This window comes from Protopterus annectens, chromosome 11.part0 (assembly GCF_019279795.1).
Source record: "Protopterus annectens isolate FY-2018-M chromosome 11.part0, PAN1.0, whole genome shotgun sequence".
In the NCBI taxonomy this organism is placed as follows: Eukaryota; Metazoa; Chordata; order Ceratodontiformes; family Protopteridae; genus Protopterus; species Protopterus annectens.
This window is the reverse complement of record NC_056745.1, coordinates 330722140-330740786: the sequence shown is the minus strand read 5'-3', so window position 1 is coordinate 330740786 and position 18647 is coordinate 330722140. Positions and strand designations below refer to the sequence as shown.

General features: G+C 43.7%; 1 protein-coding gene across 1 annotated transcript in view; it reads left to right on the top strand.

The window, feature by feature from the left end:
- WASHC4 (WASH complex subunit 4) overlaps positions 1-18647 on the top strand; it is a 1952913-nt gene that overhangs the window by 193412 nt on the left and 1740854 nt on the right. Inside the window, exon 4 of the mRNA XM_044087827.1 lies at positions 2859-2924. Coding sequence (XP_043943762.1) covers positions 2859-2924 — 66 coding nt within the window. The remainder of the gene's footprint in view (positions 1-2858; positions 2925-18647) is intronic.

Below are 18647 nucleotides of genomic sequence, written 5' to 3'. Positions count from 1 at the left end.
TTCTACTCGAGATTCTTTTTGGCGACAATAAAGACAGGGGACTAGAAACCCATTTTGGATCTCAGCAAGTTAAACAAGTTTGTCACCCCAAACAAAATTCTGGATGGTCATGGCTCAGTCCATTCTCCCCTTTTTGGGAAAAGGCTATTGGATGTGCTTCATGGACCTTCAGGATGTGTATTACCACATCATAATGGACAAACACTCCAGGAGGTTGCTTCACTTCTGGCTGGGAGCCAGTCACTACCAATTCCGTGTTCTGCCTTTCGGGCTCTCTACAGGCCCCCAGAGTGTTCACCAAGTGTATGACAGTAGTAACAGCTCACTTGAGACTGCAAGGATTCCGGGTATTTCCATATTTAGATGATTGACTCCTTTCCGTCCCCACCAAGCATCTACTGCTAATGGCCCTGAAATACACTCCTTCCCTGGCAAAAATTTGGGGAATTTCAATAAACTGGGAGAAATCCAACCTGACGCCGACCCAGTCTATAGAGTTCATAGGGGCAGTATTCAACACCGACTCCTGTTTAGTGTCTCTCCTGGACCACAGACTACAAAGGCTGAGGTTTCAAAAGTGATACTCTGTCAAAACAAAGTTTCAGCACGGTTCCATGGCAGCTTTTATACTAATGGTGCCTGTTGCAAAACTTCACATGAGACTCCTTCAGTGGCTTCTGTTATCTCAGTGGTACCCAAAGCCGCCCAAGTGACACAAGATATCTGGGGACTCTGTCCCATCAGTGATGAATGAATGAAGATTAACAACATCATATAAAGAAGTTATATCTTACCATAACATTCCATCTGCGTTTTTGATCTTCATTCATTCTTCACGTCCCACCCTCCTCCCCCCTTCTAAGATTCCTGGGTGATACTTTTGGTCCAAGTACTGAATTAGGGTATTTGCACAGAAACTGCCTCTGCTTTACTAATAACAGGCAAACTCGATCTGAGGTAACAGGGAGAAGGGTGTTATGGGTAAAAGCTTAGCTCAAAAGTTTTTGGCTGGCACGAGCTTGGTTTAAAGCTGACTCTCTTCTGAGGACGGAACCAACATCCCATCAATGATGAATGAATGAAGATCAAGAACACAGATGAAACGTTGCGGTAAGACATAACTTATTTTTCTTTCTGTAAATTATAAGCCCTAGCATTGCTACTTGGTTATTTTCTGTTTTTATTTTGAAACGTGTCTGTGTGTGCCTGTGTCTGTGTGCCTGTGTCTGTGTGCCTGTGTCTGTGTGCCTGTGTCTGTGTGCCTGTGTGTGTCTGTCTGTGTGTCAGTGTAGGAAAACTATTAATTGGTAAACAATTGTAAGTTTCTTTTATAAAACTAATTGCTTAAAATGATTTATTAATTCACACATTAATTGTACAGTGATTCTGTCCCTGAATGACGTCAGTGCATCCAAGCATACTGACTGAGGTAAGATATTTGCAGTTGCTTTAATGATACTTTCGTGAACCACATGAATTTTATAATCTCTTATTTTATTTGTGCTTGGATTAAAAACATCTTATTACCAGTTGGTGACCACAAGCACAAAGATGTATTGTGCTTCCAAGTAAGCATTTTTAGTAGAAAAAAAAATTAAACTTTATCTTTAACTGCGGACAAATAGTTTTGCATCTGAAACAAATATAGTCTGTTCTCTGTAGTCCTGTGCTAACTCACCAAGCAGTACAGAAACTTGTACCAAAAACATGCTAGTTTGCAGTTTATGAGGTGGTTGCTGTATGCTAACAGTTATAAAATAAGCAGAATCACGTGCCTAGTAGATTTTTCCTGTTATTTATTACTTTACATTTTTTAACCAGGTAGGTGCACTGGTTTAAATACCTTTTTAAGGCACATCCTGGGCTATAATGATATAGAGCACATCACATAACACTAACCTCAAAAGATGAAACGTCAAATATGCAAATGCAAACTTGTGTATGATTACAAGTGTAGTAGTTTGTGAAGTATTGTGTAAGTCATTCAACCTAGAACTGTTCCTGTTGCACAGTTTTAGCAATTTAATTCTTATGATGCCTGTATGCCGTTTGTGTTATGGAGGACATTTTTAGAAATGATGAGCATCGCTTTTGTGTTTTGTTATCTTTATTGTTTAAATTGTCACTGAGGAGTATAGTATAATATTTTAACAGGAAATGTGAGATGCATGAGCCCATCTTTTTTTGCACATTGTTCCAGCTGACTTAACATCTTCTGCGCTTGCCCATGCTGTGCTTCCCGTTGTGTGACTTAGATGGCGATGGTCTTCCTTTTTGGGAAGCATGGTATATGGAAGCCCTCCAGTTGGCCAGGTACAGGTTCTTAGGAGTGAAAGCCAGCCATATAGTGCAGAGTGGAGTGGGCCTGATGAGTAGCCTTCATTTTGTGGCCCATGGTAGGTTTTCTGCTTAAGCTTTACCTCCCAGGATATGCTGGGCTGAGAGGGTGTGCAGAGGCACTCTGAGAGGCAAGTGACCACTACGTGGTGATATATTTCTCAAACTGCTTGCCCCAAAACTTAGAAATGCCAAAACTGCCAGTAAGCCTTCACTCCCTGAGAAGAGATGAATAGGCCAAGCCTCATTACGTCTCACATCTTCCAGCTAGCTCTCAGCAGGGGTTTGTGCTAACTGCACTCAGGTTGTTTGGGTCACACTCAAGACTTCATCCCTCTATGCTATTGGAACTTGTAGATAAAAACTGCATTATTCTGATGTCATTTGGCTTTTTGAGAGTTTTGCACAGTGTAAGAAAATTCCATGCTGAGATTTGAACCTGTTCTTTCTGATTCGCATTTCTTTGCTTAAATGGTTTGAGTAGACAAAATGGGTTTTTATTCTGTTTATTTATTTTTAAGGTCCTGAATAAAGTTGTCACAGTGTACGCAGCACTGTGTTGTGAAATAAAGAAGTTAAAGTATGAGGTAAGGTATTTATTATAACTGCATATCTTTGCAAATTATGGTAGATTCTTAATAGTTTGGTTATGTTATGCCTTGTCTTGCGTCCCATTTCACTACATATGGTTTTATCATGGCTGCAGTTGATACAGCAGTGCTTTGTTTCCTACACATGGCTGAATTTGTTAACGGGTGTCTCCTCTGTGGTCTCTGCTAAGTAAGGCTTCAGCATTTTGCCTCATTCCAATTTTGTGTAATAGTTTTCACCACATATGTGATTGCAGTAAGTCTCCATATAATTCCATCTCCATCTTGGTGTATGTAGTACTGAATTGCATTAACTTGATTTCAGCCAGTTCACATCAGATTGATTCTGTTAGGACATCTGCTCAATGGCCAGCATCTTACCTTCCTGCTGGTTCACTGCACTTTTATATATTTCTGTGCCATATTGTAGTAGAGCTGTACAGTTCAGTATCTTCCTCAGAAATACCAGGATATTTAGTACCACTGTATATACTCTAGAATGTTTTGAGGCACGTAGCAACAACTTATGACAGCAAAGTGGAACTCAGTTATAGGTAAACCTGCAAATGATAAACCACCAGGTAGGGAATGTTGCATACCCTGAATTCTATAAAGATATTTGTACTTTGAAGCTCTGCTAGCAAAATTACTTGTTGCAGCAATAGCACTTGTGTTAGTAGACAACTTTGCCTACCTTTTCTAGGTTTGCATCCTTCAATCAAATTAATCTTATGGTAGATGAAGAAATTCAGTCCTGTTCTCTAGTAGTTCGCAGGAAGTTGCTTCAGTGATGGTTGATAAAGCCTCACTGCATTCATCCTTCGCTATTTGGTTGTAACCTTTTTACTGAATCATTCTTACAGTGGAATTCATGATGGGTTATAATAGGGGCCTTTTCAGGTGTCTGCCTAAGGCCCGTAGCTCCAAGGGGATCCATGAAAACCACAGGAGAAAGACACCATAGTTGCTTTGAACTGTTGCACTACCACCTTATTTAACTCTGTTTCACTTTTTAAAATAAAAACACACAGAATCCGTTCACTTGAACAATAAACATATTGCTAGAGAATGCCAATGCAAGAGGAAGGGGAAAAAAGCACAATTCTAATACTTCAGGAAACAAAGTGAAAATCACTCAAAGTCTAAACGCACTTTAATATATCAGTAAATACAAATTTAGGTGACACAAAACCTGCAAGACTTATAATGATTAACTAATTTGTGTTTTTTATTTAAATATGTAGTACTATCATTTCATGGTAGATAATTTGGTAGAAAAAAAACATTGCATTCTAGGTATGTAAAATCAGGACACATTGCATTCGTTTATCCATTATTTTAAGTATTAGGCAACAGCAACTGATGTGTCCTGATTTCCATACCCAGAATGCAATTCTTTTAACATTCAGTTTTTATTTTTTCTTCTACCTTTTCATACAAAAAAAAAAAAATAAGAAAATAAAAATTAAACTATTGCATGGCTTGTCCCCACTGTATGAAAATGCCTGTTTAGGCCTATATATCCAGTAAAACACCTGTATACAATAACACGTTTGTGAAAAAAGGACAGTATATTTGTCTTGAGCCATTTCAGATATTATCAACATGTTTTTAATTGAAAAATAAATGCATTCCTAATAATTACTATTGCAGTGTTTTTGAATGATTTCTTATGAGCTACTTTGCACTAAGCAGGAGTTTTAGCCTTTTTTTGAGCTTGACTGGCTTTTCAGCAAGGTGGATGCTCCATCTATATGTGGGAAAAGGTACTGCAGGCAGTATCTGGTTCCACATACTACAAATAGGTTCATAGGTTCGTACTAGGCTATCTGCCCTAGGGCATTTATAAGCCTAGCCAGAGTGTATGTGGCTTACACCACCCCTTAGGATGAGAATACTACGCCCTTTTAGGGTTTAGTTTACTATGCCTCTGTCTAGTAGTGACACAGAGATGACCCCCGGGGTAAACCTACGATCTCCCATCCACTCGTCGAGATTTCTCTTGAATAGAGTCAGTGAGGGGCTCTGCCTAACATGGACTTGGGATTCTGTTCCAGAGTGTAGGGAGCCTCTGGGTTATGAATCTGTCCCTCCAGCACGTTCTATTTATTTCTGTGTTGAGGTTTAAGTCACTTGTTCTCGTGGCTCTGATGGATTTGGATTTTCTGAGGTGGAGCATGTCCATTAATTCAGGATTGGACATGGCCTTGTACGACAGGCACAGATCACCTCTGAGTAGGCGGTATGCGACTGAATAGAGCTGGAGGTTTTCAGTCCGGCAGCATATGACATATGTTTAAGACCCTTTATCCTCTTGGTGAGGAACTTTTGGGGTCTTTCCAACTGCTGTAGGTGTCGGGTGAGATACATCCCAAATGGGGCATTGTACTCAATCATTGGCCTGATAAGAGAAGAGTACAGGGGCACAATGACCTCTCTTGATCTAGATGTGAAACCCTTCATGATAAGGTGGGCAATATAGAAGGTCTTCCTAACCACTTTGGCAATGTGAGTGTCAAATGAGAGGTTACTGTCAACCTGGGTCCCTAGGTCCCTGATTACCTCTTCTGTACTTAATGGATTACCGCCTATGTGGTAATTTGTCGGTACCTTGTTTTTCCCAAAGGGTATGACTATACATTTTTTGGCGTTCAGCTTAAGGCCATGGCTCTGGCACCAATTATCCGTTTCTATGAGGCCTCTCTGAAGGATGTTTGTGTCCGCTGGAGTATCAATTATGGCTTCAGTTTGCAGTCATCTGCGAACTTTGTCAGCCACAATCCTCCTATGTTTGCCTGTACCTCGGAAAAATAAATGCTGAACAAGAGGGGTCCCAGGACTGAGTCCTGTGGGACACCGCTTGTGACTGGCTTAGAGGCTGACATAGCTCCAGCAACTCTAACCCTGTGGGTTCTGTCCTTGAGCCAGTTTGCAACCCATCTTGTGACATATGGGTTTACATTTAAGCTGGTGAGTTTGTCTATGATGCCCGAGTGGGGTATTGTGTCAAAGGCTTTTGCAAGGTCAAGGTAGGCTGTGTGAACTGCCTTACCCTCATCAATGGCCTTAGTGACTGTTTCAAAAAGTCGACCAAGTTCAAAAGGCAGGATCTGCCCTTGACAAAGCCAAATTGGGTAGGATCCAATGTCTGTAGGTCCCCAATGTCTTTGTTTATGAGTTCCATAATGATCCTCTCCATAGCTTTGCAGACCAGGCTCGTCAAGCTTATGGGGCGGTAATTTCCAGGGTCTGTAGAAGCACCGCCTTTGTGAAGTGGGACCACTGTTGCTGTATGCCACTCTTTGGCACGATCCTGTAGTAAGGCTAAGATTAAACAGCAGCCTTATGTGTGGGTTTAGTTCCTCTTGGAGTTCATGTAGCACACAGCCTGGGACACCATCCGGTCCCATTGATGCTGTGTTTTTAGCTTTAGAGAGGGTGGCTCTCACCTGGGCATCTGAGATGTTAGGGAGGCTACACTCTGCTGGGATAGTTATTTCTCCTTTTGGGGGGGAGGAGAAATTTGCACTGAACCTGTCTGCCAGAATGTTGGCAATGTCAGTGGGTTCAGTGTATTTTGTGTCATTTTGGACTAACTCTGAGCATATCTGGGAGTTTCCACCCAGGTTTCTAACATAGCTAAAGAAGGCCTTGTGATTGTCTTTTGTGTCTTTTGCGATTTTTCTCTCAAAGTTGGCCTTGGATGATTTTGAGTGATCGTAGTTTTTTGCTAGTACTGATCAGAGATGCCTTCCCTTTTAGGGATTTTGCTCTGTCATGTAGTAGCTTCCTCCTCCTGTTGTAAAGTTTGATGTTCTTCGTCTCACATTGCTGCAGTCATATCCTGTGGGTAGTCCGCTGTCCTCGGTCGGCCCGAATACCAAAGTGTTAGGCTGGCGTCGGTCATGGTCGCTCAGAGCTGACGTCAGTACGCAGTAGTACTTAAGCGCATGACCGACGCCATATCCTCAGTCTTTCTTGCCGCGTGGTCCGAAGCAGAAGCAGCGTTTGCAAGTGCCGTTCGGCATTCTGAAATTTTCAATTTTCGAGTTTCAGACCGAAGACCAAGTTGGGCTAAGTACCCCGTTGGGGAATATTTTTGTCTTTTCTTGCCTTAGTTTATCCGGATGTCAGAAAAGTTTGTAATTGTATTTCTTGTGGGAAACAGATACCTCATAGGGACTATCACTCTCTCTGTATTCCTTGCTTGGGGCATGAGCACGACGTAGTCGGGTGTCACTTTTGCGCTAGATTTAATAAGCGCACCATAAAACGCAGATTAGACTGTGCTAGGCTTGTTTTCGGTAAGCGGTGTAACTACAACATGCCGTCGGATCCTCCAACGCCCGCTACCGCAAAAAAGCGAAAAGATAAATCTTTAAAGTCTAAACCGGATGAGTCGTCCGTTGCGGACGCCGGTTCTATGGAATCTACGGTTGAATCTGTGGATCCAGCCGAGGTCTCGGCTGAATCCCAAGGGGAACCTTTACTATTACAGGAGTTGGCCACTCAGGAGTTAGGTCAGGCCGAGGGGGCTTCTCAGGTTTCTGTGGTTCCATCCTTACAAAAGGTTGTTAGGCCTTCTACTTCTGTCACTAAAGGCCCTGCTATGGCTAGACCTGGTCTTTCTGGTACAGGCCACAGCCCTAGTTCTTCGGGCTCTGTTCCTAAAAAACATATGTTGAAAATGGCAGAGGATTTGATCACTTTGATCAGGGGTTCTATGCCCCCTCCAGAGAAGAGGCCTAGGGTGGAGACAGATTTAGAGGGATTGTAGCATTCCTCAGATTACTCTGAGTACTCAGCTGAGGATATCCAGGATTTTCCTCCCTATTCTGATTCGGATGCAGAGGATTCCTGTCCTTCTGCTTCTCCTCCAGAGGATTTTTCCTTTTCTGAAACCTTGCACTCCATGAGGGAGCATTTCAAGTGGGAAGGTCAGGATTTTTCAGATTCTCGTAAGAGGCTTAGGGAATTTTGTGTTTTGCCACAACATAGACCTTTGGCTATTCCCCCTGTTTTAGATGTTGTTCAGGATGTTTTTTCTGAAGCTTCCCTTAATCCTGATTCTTTACCCCCTGCCCCTGTCAAGCCAGACAGGTATTACAGAGTTCCAGAGGCACATAAATATTTGTATAAGAGTCCTAGAGCTGACCCGAAACTATTATTCAAGGGCCTAAGGGTGTCAGGGCTTCTGTAGTTAAGAATCCAGTTCCTCTGGATAAAGATTCTAGAGCTTTGGATAGGTGGGGTAAAAAAGTGTATACCTCCTCCACGTTGGCTATGAGGGCTTTAAATTGCCAGTTTCATATGCTGAAATATCAGAACTTTCTGTTAGGTCAGTTGAAATCTAAGGTAGATGCTTTATCTGAGGGTATAGAGTGTAAGGAATTGCAGGACTTAGTTCATGCTTCAGATCAAGTTGGTAAGCATTCCTTGCAGTGTGGCTTCATGCTCTTCAGGCTTCTTCCAGGGTGGCTGATACTGGTTCAGTTATTCGTAGACATGCCTGGCTTAAGGATCAAAATTTGTCAGAGCATGTTAAAGCTCAATTTTGGATGCTCCTCTTCAATCTGAAGTTCTTTTGGTTCTCCTGTGGAGTCAGTTTTGAAAAGATGGAAGACAAAGCTAAGTCTATGCAGACGGTTAAGGAATTTTGCAAGTGCAGCCCCTAAGTTTAGCAGGAATTGGCCTGCAAGAGGATGGTCTTACCCTTCTTGATTTTCAGTCTAAGGGCAGGTCTAGACGTGGTAGGGGCAGGGCTCACGCCAGGGTTCTTTCAGACCTAGGACTTGGAGTTCTCCTGCACAATCTTCTGGTGAGGGCAGGGGTCAGCCTTTCGTAAACAGACCCAATGACCTGTATCTCCAGCTGCCAGATTCTTCCTGTCTGGCAGCTCCTCTAGGAGGAAAGTTGGCACTTTTCAAACAAAATTGGCATTTGGTCACCCAGGACAAATGGGTGTTGGACATAATAAATCAAGGCTACAAGTTTTATTTTCACACTTTTCCTCCTTTCAAAGGCATGCCAGATGTACCTCCTCAGCAAAGGCTGGAGGCTCACGAACAAATTTCTTTGCTTTTGCAGATGGGGGCAATCCAGGTGGTACCTCCGTCAGAAGAAGGCCTAGGGTTTTATTCTCGCCATTCCTTGTGCCAAAGAAAGGAAACACTTGGAGGCCAATTCTGGATTTGTCCATTCTCAATACATACCTAGACATTCCAAAGTTCAAGATGTTAACATTACAGCAACTTCTGCCTCTGCTAGGCAAAGATCACTGGATGGTAACTCTGGATCTCAAAGAGGCTTATCTTCACATTCCTATCAGGCCCAGCTGCAGGAGATTTCTGCGTTTTCGGGCTGGTACTTCTCATTATCAGTTCTCTGCATTGCCCTTTGGCTTATCTACTGCGCCCAGGGTATTCACAAAGGTTCTGGCTCCAGTAATAGCTTTCTTAAGACTGAGGGGAATACAAATTTATCCTTATCTGGACGATTGCCTGATTCTTGCTCAAGACAAAGACAAGTTACTTCAACAGCTACAGTATGTAATGGCAGTTTTAAGGTGCCTAGGGTATTCTGTGAACGAAACAAAGTCCAGTCTAGTACCCTCTCAGGACATGTGCTTTCTGGGTGTGAGACTGAATACAGCCTCTCAGATGGCCTTTTTGACCCCGGACAAACAAAGAAATCTTCACCTATACTTCCAGCAATTATCAGTACTGTCCAGGCTGACTGCAAGGACAGTCCTTCAAGCCTTGGGGTTCATGGCATCTTGCATTTTGGTACTTCCCAATGCCAAACTGCATATGAGGAAGCTACAATGGTATCTCAAAAGTGTATGGACTCAACACTGCCACGATTTGGACACTGTCATTCAGATAATACCTTGCATCCAGAAGGAATTCTTGTGGTGGGCTCAGGAATGTCACCTAAACAAGGGACTCTCTGTGACCCGACCAGAGGCGAGTCAGATCTTAACGACGGATGCCTCAGACCTGGCTTGGGGAGCACACTTCAATGGGAAATGGATTCAAGACACGTGGCCTCCCAGACTACAGCATTTGCATATCAACATGAAGGAGATGTTAGCAGTCCAATTTGCCCTGATGGCCTTCAAGGATCTACTTCAACCAGGACAGGTGTTGATTCAAACAGACAACACAACAGTCATGTGGTACATCAACAAGCAGGGGGGGTACCCATTCTTACCCTGTTTGCAGACAAGCTATGATATTGTGGGAGACTGCTCTGAGTTTGCACATCACTCTTCAAGCACGGTTTCTGCCAGGAGCACAGAACTCCTTAGCAGACATATTGAGCAGACAAATTATGGATCCCCACGAGTGGAAATTGGATCCTCACGTATTCCAACAGTTGACAGTGGCTTGGGGAACTCCAGACATAGATCTGTTCGCTTCTCCACTAAATTTCCAACTGCCAAAATTTTGCACAAAGATGTTTCACCCAAAAGCTTGGAAAGTGGATGCTCTCTTTCAGTTGGAACAACCTTCACGTCTATGCTTTCCCTCCTCTGCCTCTCCTTCCCAAGGTACTCTTGAAAGTCAGGCAGGACAAGCCTTGCATGATTCTAATAGCACCAGATTGGCCACGCCAGCACTGGTATCCTCTGCTGAGGAGTTTAGTTCAGGAGCCTCCTTGGCCTTTGCCACCGATTCCTCACTTGTTGTCCCAGTCAAGCAATCATTTTCTCAATGTCAGGGTACAGTCCCTGCATCTAACAGCCTGGCGTATTCTGTTTTAGACCCTGGGGGGTCTCAGCTTCCTCAACAGGTTTTGAATGTCATTTTGGAGGCCAGACGGCCCAGTACTAGGAAAGTTTATGCTGATAAATGGAGGAGATTTTTTCTTTGGAGCACAGCAAAGAGCTTTGATGTCTCAGTGCCTAATTTGAGTTTTACACTACAGTACCTTACTGAATTACTAGACGAGGGTTTGTCTTTTTCCTCTGAAAGTTCATGCTGCAGCCATTTCTGCTCACTATGATTGTGACCCTCCTTTATTTTCTCACCCTTTGTTTAAACAATTTCTTAGAGGGGCAAAAAACAAGACCCCACGTAGAGCTCCTACTCCTTCCTGGGATCTCAATTTTGTGTTGGAAAAGCTTACTTTACCTCCTTTTGAACCTGCAGCTACGTCTGAGTTGAAGTTTTTGTCTTGGAAGACTGCTTTTTTGTTGGTCATTACGTCTGCTAGGAGGGTATCTGAATTACAGGCTCTCATGGCAGTTGAACCCTTCCTGATATTCCATAAGGATAGGGTGTCCTTGCGTACTAACCCTACTTTTATGCCTAAAGTTATTTCTAATGTGGCCTTAAACCAGTCTATTCATTTACCTACTTTTTATGCTGATCCCCAAAATAAAGGGGAAAAAGTCTTGCATTCTTTGGATAGTCACAGGCAGTTACGCTATTATTTGAGCAGAACTAAAGAGTTCAGGCAGACTCAACAGTTATTTATTTCTTTTGCATTGGGTTCACAAGGGAAAGCTGTTTCAAAGCAAACTATTTCTAAGTGGATTGGCCATTGTATTGCCTTTTGTTATTCTCATCATGGAAAGGATGTTCCTGCTGGGATCAGACCTCATTCCACTAGGGCTACTGCCACATCTACTGCCTTTTTAAGGGGGGTAGCTACTAAGGATATTTTGGAGGCAGCTACTTGGAGTTCAGTGCACACTTTTACTAAACATTACCATCTCCTCTTTATTCCAAGTCTAGGGCTGGGTTTGCCACTGCAGTTTTACAGGGCATGTTAGCAGCTCCTAATGCTTTTTAGTTTGCCAGCCTCCCTTTACCTTTGCTTTGGGATTCTACCCACAGGTTATGACTGCAGCAATGTGAGACGAAGAACATAGTACAGTTTTGTACCTACCATAAATGTAGATGTTCGAGGATCCACATTGCTGCAGTCCAATCCCTCCCTCCTTCCCCTCTATAGTTTGGGGTTGCTGTGTTTCTTTTGGGATAATTATTATTTTCTCTATGTTGGTTGTTGGGTATTTTCTATTTTGGCTATGGCCTTTCCTTTTTAGGCCTTCTGACATCTGGTGCAAGAAAGACTGAGGATATGGTGTCGGTCATGCGCTTAAGTACTACTGCGTACTGACGTCAGCTCTGAGCGACCATGACCGACGCCAGCCTAACACTTTGGTATTCGGGCCGACAGAGGACAGCGGACTACCCACAGGATATGACTGCAGCAATGTGGATCCTCGAACATCTACATTTATGGTAGGTACAAAACTGTACTTTTATGGCTGGGGTCCACCAGACCGGGCGCCTGCCTTTGGGGGAATGGGTCTTGGTTTTATTTGGGATTGCATGATCCATGCATTCTTGAAGGTGCCCATAGAAGGCATTTGGAAAGGATTCAGCAGTGTGGGTTGTGGTTTCCACTGGCCCAGGGGCCTTGAAAGATACCACTTCAGTCTTAAGAAGTGTGAAGTTTGCTTTTGAGAAGTTCTTCACTGTGGTCTTTTGTGCAGGGGTGGGCGGGATGTGGATTTCCAGTGAGATTAATTTATGGTCTGATCTTACCAAAGAGGGATGTACTTCGGTGTGGAGCATTTTGTCCCCATGTTTGTGATGATCAGGTCTAGTATATTGTCTCCTCTTGTGGGAATGGTGACTAGTTGTTCCATTGCATTTGAGTTTATGAATTCTAGGAACCTTTGGGCTAGGGTGTTGGGGCTTGAGTAATGTTCCCAGTCTATGTTTGGGTAGTTGAAGTCTCCCAAAATGATGGTATTTGGAGAGACATTCATACTCTCCAGTGTCTTCAGGAAGGCTGTGTGGGGTTCCTGAGTTTGAGAGGGTGGTCTGTAGCATGCTACAAACTGTAAGGCAGTTTTGCCTATGGTTAGTTGCACCTGGATAGTCTCCGATGCTTATGCGTTGCCACTAACCTGGAGGTGTGGGTATCTTTGATGAAAATGGATACTCCCTCCTTTTGTGGTTCGTCCAAGTTTTGGGGCGGAAAGCATGATATGAGGTAAAACCTGATAGTGCTGGGGTGCTCTCAGGAGCCTTGAACCAGGTTTCAGTCACTGCACAGACATCAATGTTCTCCATACTGAGGAGGGCTTCGAGGGCTGCATCCTGAGGTTTAGACTTCTGGCATTGCGCAGCATTACCCTTAGTTTTTTCCACTTGTGTTTTCTAGGGAGCTAGGTTTGTCATTTGAGCCTTGCCTAAAAAAGGCACTATGGGGTGGCAAGAGCCTTGGCCAATATCCGAAGCCCAGGGTGACAGGTGCAAGCCATCCCTTGCGAAGCAGCGTGGCTTGTCAAGCATGTCATCCCAAGCAGACAGACACTGGATCCCCTTAGAATGACACCAGTAATTAAGCCAATTGTTAAAACTGATCATTTTGTCTTTGTACTGTGGCATCATTCTTGGTGAGGGTAAGATGCTGCTCAGGGTCAGGGTCATACCGGCCTGGGCTACATAATCAGAGAGCTCCTCTATGTCTCTTTTCATGTAGTCCAGGGAGGTACGTCTCGGGTCGTTCACACCGGCATGTACAATGACTGAGTCATATTTGTACTTGCTGTGGAGTGACCCGAGTGCTTGTGTTATGTGGCGGATTCTAGCTCCCGACAGGCAGCTTACTGCTAAATCTGGTGGACTTCTTCGAGACAGTTACCAAGGCCATAGACGATGGAAAGGTGTTTCACACAGCCTACCTAGACATCGCCAAGGCTTTCAACACCAACTATCAGGAATTGTAGCCAGGGATCCGTCTGACCTCATACATTTATAGCAGTGGGGATTGCGAGCCGTCCCCCAACATTTTGGGGGGATGGATCGATTTACTTTATTTTTAAAAAAATGCATTCCTTTGGCATACCTCTTAACTGCCTCTGATTTAGTAGAATGTCCTAGATTTTGCGTAATGAGGTCTGTCATAATTTTTTTTTTTTTTGATTTTCTGGCAAGTCACTGAGGATTATAGTTATTAATCACTATACATTCTGGTTACATCTAGCTTAAATTTCATGTAAAGTATGTTGATGAAAAACCTGTTGTATTAACTTTTTAAGTAAATCCGAGTAATATTTTAACATTGTACCTCATCTTGGACATTTGTTTGCCCTTTATTTCTGGCTTTGTCCCTGATTCTTGAAGAAAGAAGTCATGAGCAAAGTCCCCCTGGAGGCATAGTGGCCCCAGACCTATGTCCCACCTCCTGGTATGATGGCCAGCCTTCATTTACTTGCGTGTCCTAGAGTTAAAGCTGTGATACTGAATGCTGTCCTGGTAGAGCAGCCCCAACTGTACGAGGAAACTGGTACTGTAGACAGGCTTCCTGACTGCAAATACCAGATGTTTGCCATTTCCACTGCTGCAGCAGCCTTTAGGGTTATATGGGTTATGTTTTGCCCAAGACACGACAGTTGGCCAGATTCCAAAAGCTCTGGCTCCGTCCCACATTCCACTCTGACTGCTGATCGGTCTGCTCTGATGAGGGAAAAGTCAGCAATAAGAGTGGAAAATCTTTGTTACTGTCGTGCCATCTTGCAAAGAAGCAGCCCATAGGCTTCACAAGAGCATAACCAGCACTTTAGCTCCTTTTCTGATAAGTCTCCTTTGGGGAATCTGTCTACACAGAAAATGTAATTATTTACTGTATCTAATCTACATATATGCTATATATATATATATATATATATATATATATATATATATATATATATATATATATATGTAGCGTATGTGTGTATATATGTGTGTGTGTGTTTTCGCTTTTATTTTATTTTAGTAGTATTGACCCTTTAGGAAACTCAGTATGCCTTCGCTGTCAGAAGTTTCCTGTCAGGGACCACTGTTTGTTTTAATTTGAGAAGATATTGTGATATGTTACAAGTGGATAAGTTCATAGGTAGGTACTAGGCTATCTGCTCAAGGGCATTTATAAGCCTAGCCAGAGTTTGTCAGCTTTCACCGCCCCATTGATTAATTAACTGAGCCTCTGTCAAGAAGAGCCAATGAAGTGATCCCAGGGGTGTATTTTCTGTTACCCATCCACTCGTCAAGGTTTCTCTTGAAGAGTGTTAGTGAGGGGCTCTGCCTAATGTAGTTAGGAATTTTGTTCCAAAGCATGGGGAGTCTCTGTGACAGGAATCTATCCCTCCGGCATGTTCTATTAATTGTTGTGGCGAGGTTTTGCTCACTAGAGCAAGTGGCTCGGATTTCTTTAGGTGGAGCATGTCCATCAATTCTGAGTTGGACATGGCTTTGTAAGTCAGGCAGAGATCACTCTGAGTAAGCGATATGCCAATGAGTATAGCCAGAGTTTTTTCAGTCTGGCTGCATAGGACATATGTTTGAGACCAGTAATCCTCTTGGTGAGGTACTTTTGTGGTCTTTCCAGCTGTTGAAGTGTTTTGTGAGGTACATCCCAAATGGGGCATTATACTCTGTGATGGGTCTAATGAGTGACTAGTAGAGGGGCACTATAACTTCTTTATTTCCAGATGTGAACCCTTTAGTAATTAGATGGGCCACATAGAAGGGTTTCCTAACTACTTTGGCAGTATGATTGTCAAAGGAGAGATTGCTATCTACCTGGGTCCCCAGATCACTTATTACCTCTTCTGTATTAAGGGGGCTGCCACCTATGTGGTAATTCGTGGGTGTTTTGTTTTTCCCAAATGGGATGACTATGCATTTTTTGGCATTTAGCTTGAGGCCATGACTTTGACACCAGGTGTCTGTCCCAGTAAGGCCCTTTTGGAGGATGTCCGTGTCAGCCAAAGAGTCAATTATGTCTCCCAGTTTGCAGTCATTGGCGAACTTGGTTAGCCATAGTCCTCCTGTACTTCTGAGAAGTATATGCTGAACAGAATGGATCCCAGGACCGAGCTTTGTGGGACACCACTTGTGACTGGTTTAGAGTCTGACCTGGAGCTCGCTATTCCTACCGGGTGAGTTCTTGCCTGTAAGCCAGTTGGCAACCCATCTTGTGACGTAGGGGTTTATGTTCAGGCTGGTGAGTTTTTCGGTAATACCCGAGTGGGGAATGGTGTTGAAAGCCTTGGCGATGTCTAGGTAGGCTGTGTGAAACACCTTTCCATCGTCTATGGCCTTGGTAACTGTCTCGAAGAAGTCCACCAGATTTAGTAGACATGATCTGCATTTAACAAAGCCGAACTGGGTCGGGTCAAGTGTTTGGAGGTTCCCAGTGTCTTTCTTAATGAGTTCCATGATGATGCGCTCCATAGCCTTGCAGACCAGGGTAGTCAGGCTTATGGTGCAACAGTTACCAGGGTCTGTTGTGGCCCCTCCTTTGTGGAGAGGAATAACCGTTGCTATGCGCCATTCTATGGGCACGTAGCCTGTGGAGAGGCTGAGGTTGAACAGCGTGTTTAGGTGGGGGGTTAGTTTGTAATGTAGTTCGTGCAAGACGCAGTCTGGGCCACCATCTGGTCCTGTGCGTCTGTGATTTTTGGGACACTAAACTTTTCCGGTATTGTTGTGGGCCCTTTTGGAGGTGAAAGGGGGGTGAAGTTTGCACTGACTCCATCTGCCAGGATGTTGGCAATATCAGTAGGTTCAGTATATTTTGTGGTATTTTGCACTAGTTCAGTGCATATCTGCGAGTTGCCACTTGGATTCTTAACATAGCTAAAGAAGGCTTTGTGGTTATCTTTTGAATACTTGGCTATTTTTCTTTCGAAGTTAGCCGTGGATGATTTCATGAGGGACCTCAGTTTCTTAGTGATACTAATCAGGGATGTCTTTCCTTCTTGGGATTTGCTTTTTTTCTGATCTAGTTTCCTCCTTCTATTGTATAGCATGTTTATTGCAGGGGTCCACCAAACTGGTTTCCTTCTCTTAGAGGAGTGAGTCTTGGTTTTGCTAGGGATATCACGATCCATGCATCCTTGTAGATGCTCATAGAGTGCATTTGTAAAGGTTTCTGCATCTAGGGCAACGTTATCCTTTAGCGTGGGGGCTGTGAAACTTACCACCTCTGTCTTAAGTAAGGTGAAGTTTGCTTTGGAAAAGTTTTTTACTGTGGTTTCCTTATTTGGGGGTGGTGGTGGGGTGTGGACATTCAGATTGATTAGTTTATGGTCTGATCTAACCAGTGACGAGTTGACCTCAGGTGTGGAACACCTGTCGCCCATGTTGGTGATGACCAGGTCCAATATGTTTTCACCTCTGATAGAGGAGTTTTCCAGCTAAACCAGGGCATTTGAGTTAATGAATTCCAGGAAGCGCTGGGCCTGGGAATTTGTACTCGAGTAGTTTTCCCATTATATATATATTTGAGCATTCGGTTATGTGAAGTAGACCATATGTAGATATATATAATATAAAGATTACTGTCAGCTGCCTGTCGGGTGCCAGGATCTGCCACATAATGCATGCACTCAGGTCACTCCACAACAAGTACAAATATGACTCTGTCATTGTCCATGTTGGTGTGAATGACCTGAGACGTACCTCCTTGGACTACATGAAAAGGGACATGGAGGAGCTGTCCGATCTTGTAACCCAGGCAGGTATGACCCTAGCCCTGAGTAGCATCTTGCCATCACCCAAAATGATACCACAGTACAAGGACAAAATGATTGACTTCAACAATTGGTTAAGCTTCTGGTGTCATTCTAAGGGGATCCAGTATCTGTCTGCCTGGGATGACATGATCGACAAGCCACGATGCTTTGCCAGAGATGGCCTGCACCTGTCGCCCCTGGGATTCTGGATACTGGCTAAGGCTCTAGCCACCCCTATAGTGCCTTTTTTAGGCAAGGTTCAAATGACAAATTCACCACCCTAACAGGTACAGGCAAGAAGAATCTGAGGGTATTGCTACTCAATGCTAGAAGTCTAAACCTCAAAATGCACTCTCTCGAGGCACTCCTTAAAATGGAGAACATCGACATCTGTGCAGTGACAGAGACCTGGTTCAAGGCTCCAGAGAGTACCCCTGCATTACCAGGCTATAATTCATATTCTGCCACCTAACCTGGACCGAAACACTAAAGGCAGAGGCGTGTCCATATTCATTAAGGATATCCACACCTCCAGGCTAGTTGCTCAGCATAATTCATCCGAGATTATCCAACTGCAACTAACTCTGGGCAAGACCGCAATCCAAATTGTAGCTTACTACAGATCCCCCACCATCCCTCAGGATTCCCACTTCTTATTTCTTAATACACTGGAAAATATTAGGGTACAACCTAACACCCTAATAATGGGCGATTTCAACTTCCCTACCATTAACTAGGAAAACTACTCCTGTACCAACTCTTGTGCTCAACGTTTTCTGGAGTTCATAAATTCCATTGCCATGGATCAACTTATCCACACCCCCACCAGGGGCAGCAATATCCTAGACCTGGTTATTACCAACATGGGCAACTGGTGCTCCACACCAGAGGTCAATTCCTCGTTGGTCAGATCCGACCATAAGCTACTCACCCTAGACATCCACATCCCTCCCCCACCCCCCATTAGGGAAACCACAGTAAAAAATTTCTCCAAAGCCAACTTCACGCTTCTTAAGACAGAAGTGGCAAACTTCACGACACCCATGCTGATGGACAATAGAGGTATGACTGCTGAATCCTACACAAATGCACTTTATAAGCACTTACACGAGTGCATGGATTGTGCAATCCCTAACAGAACCAAGATGCTATCCTCCAAAAAAAAGGAAGCCAGTCTGGTGGTCCCCTGCCAT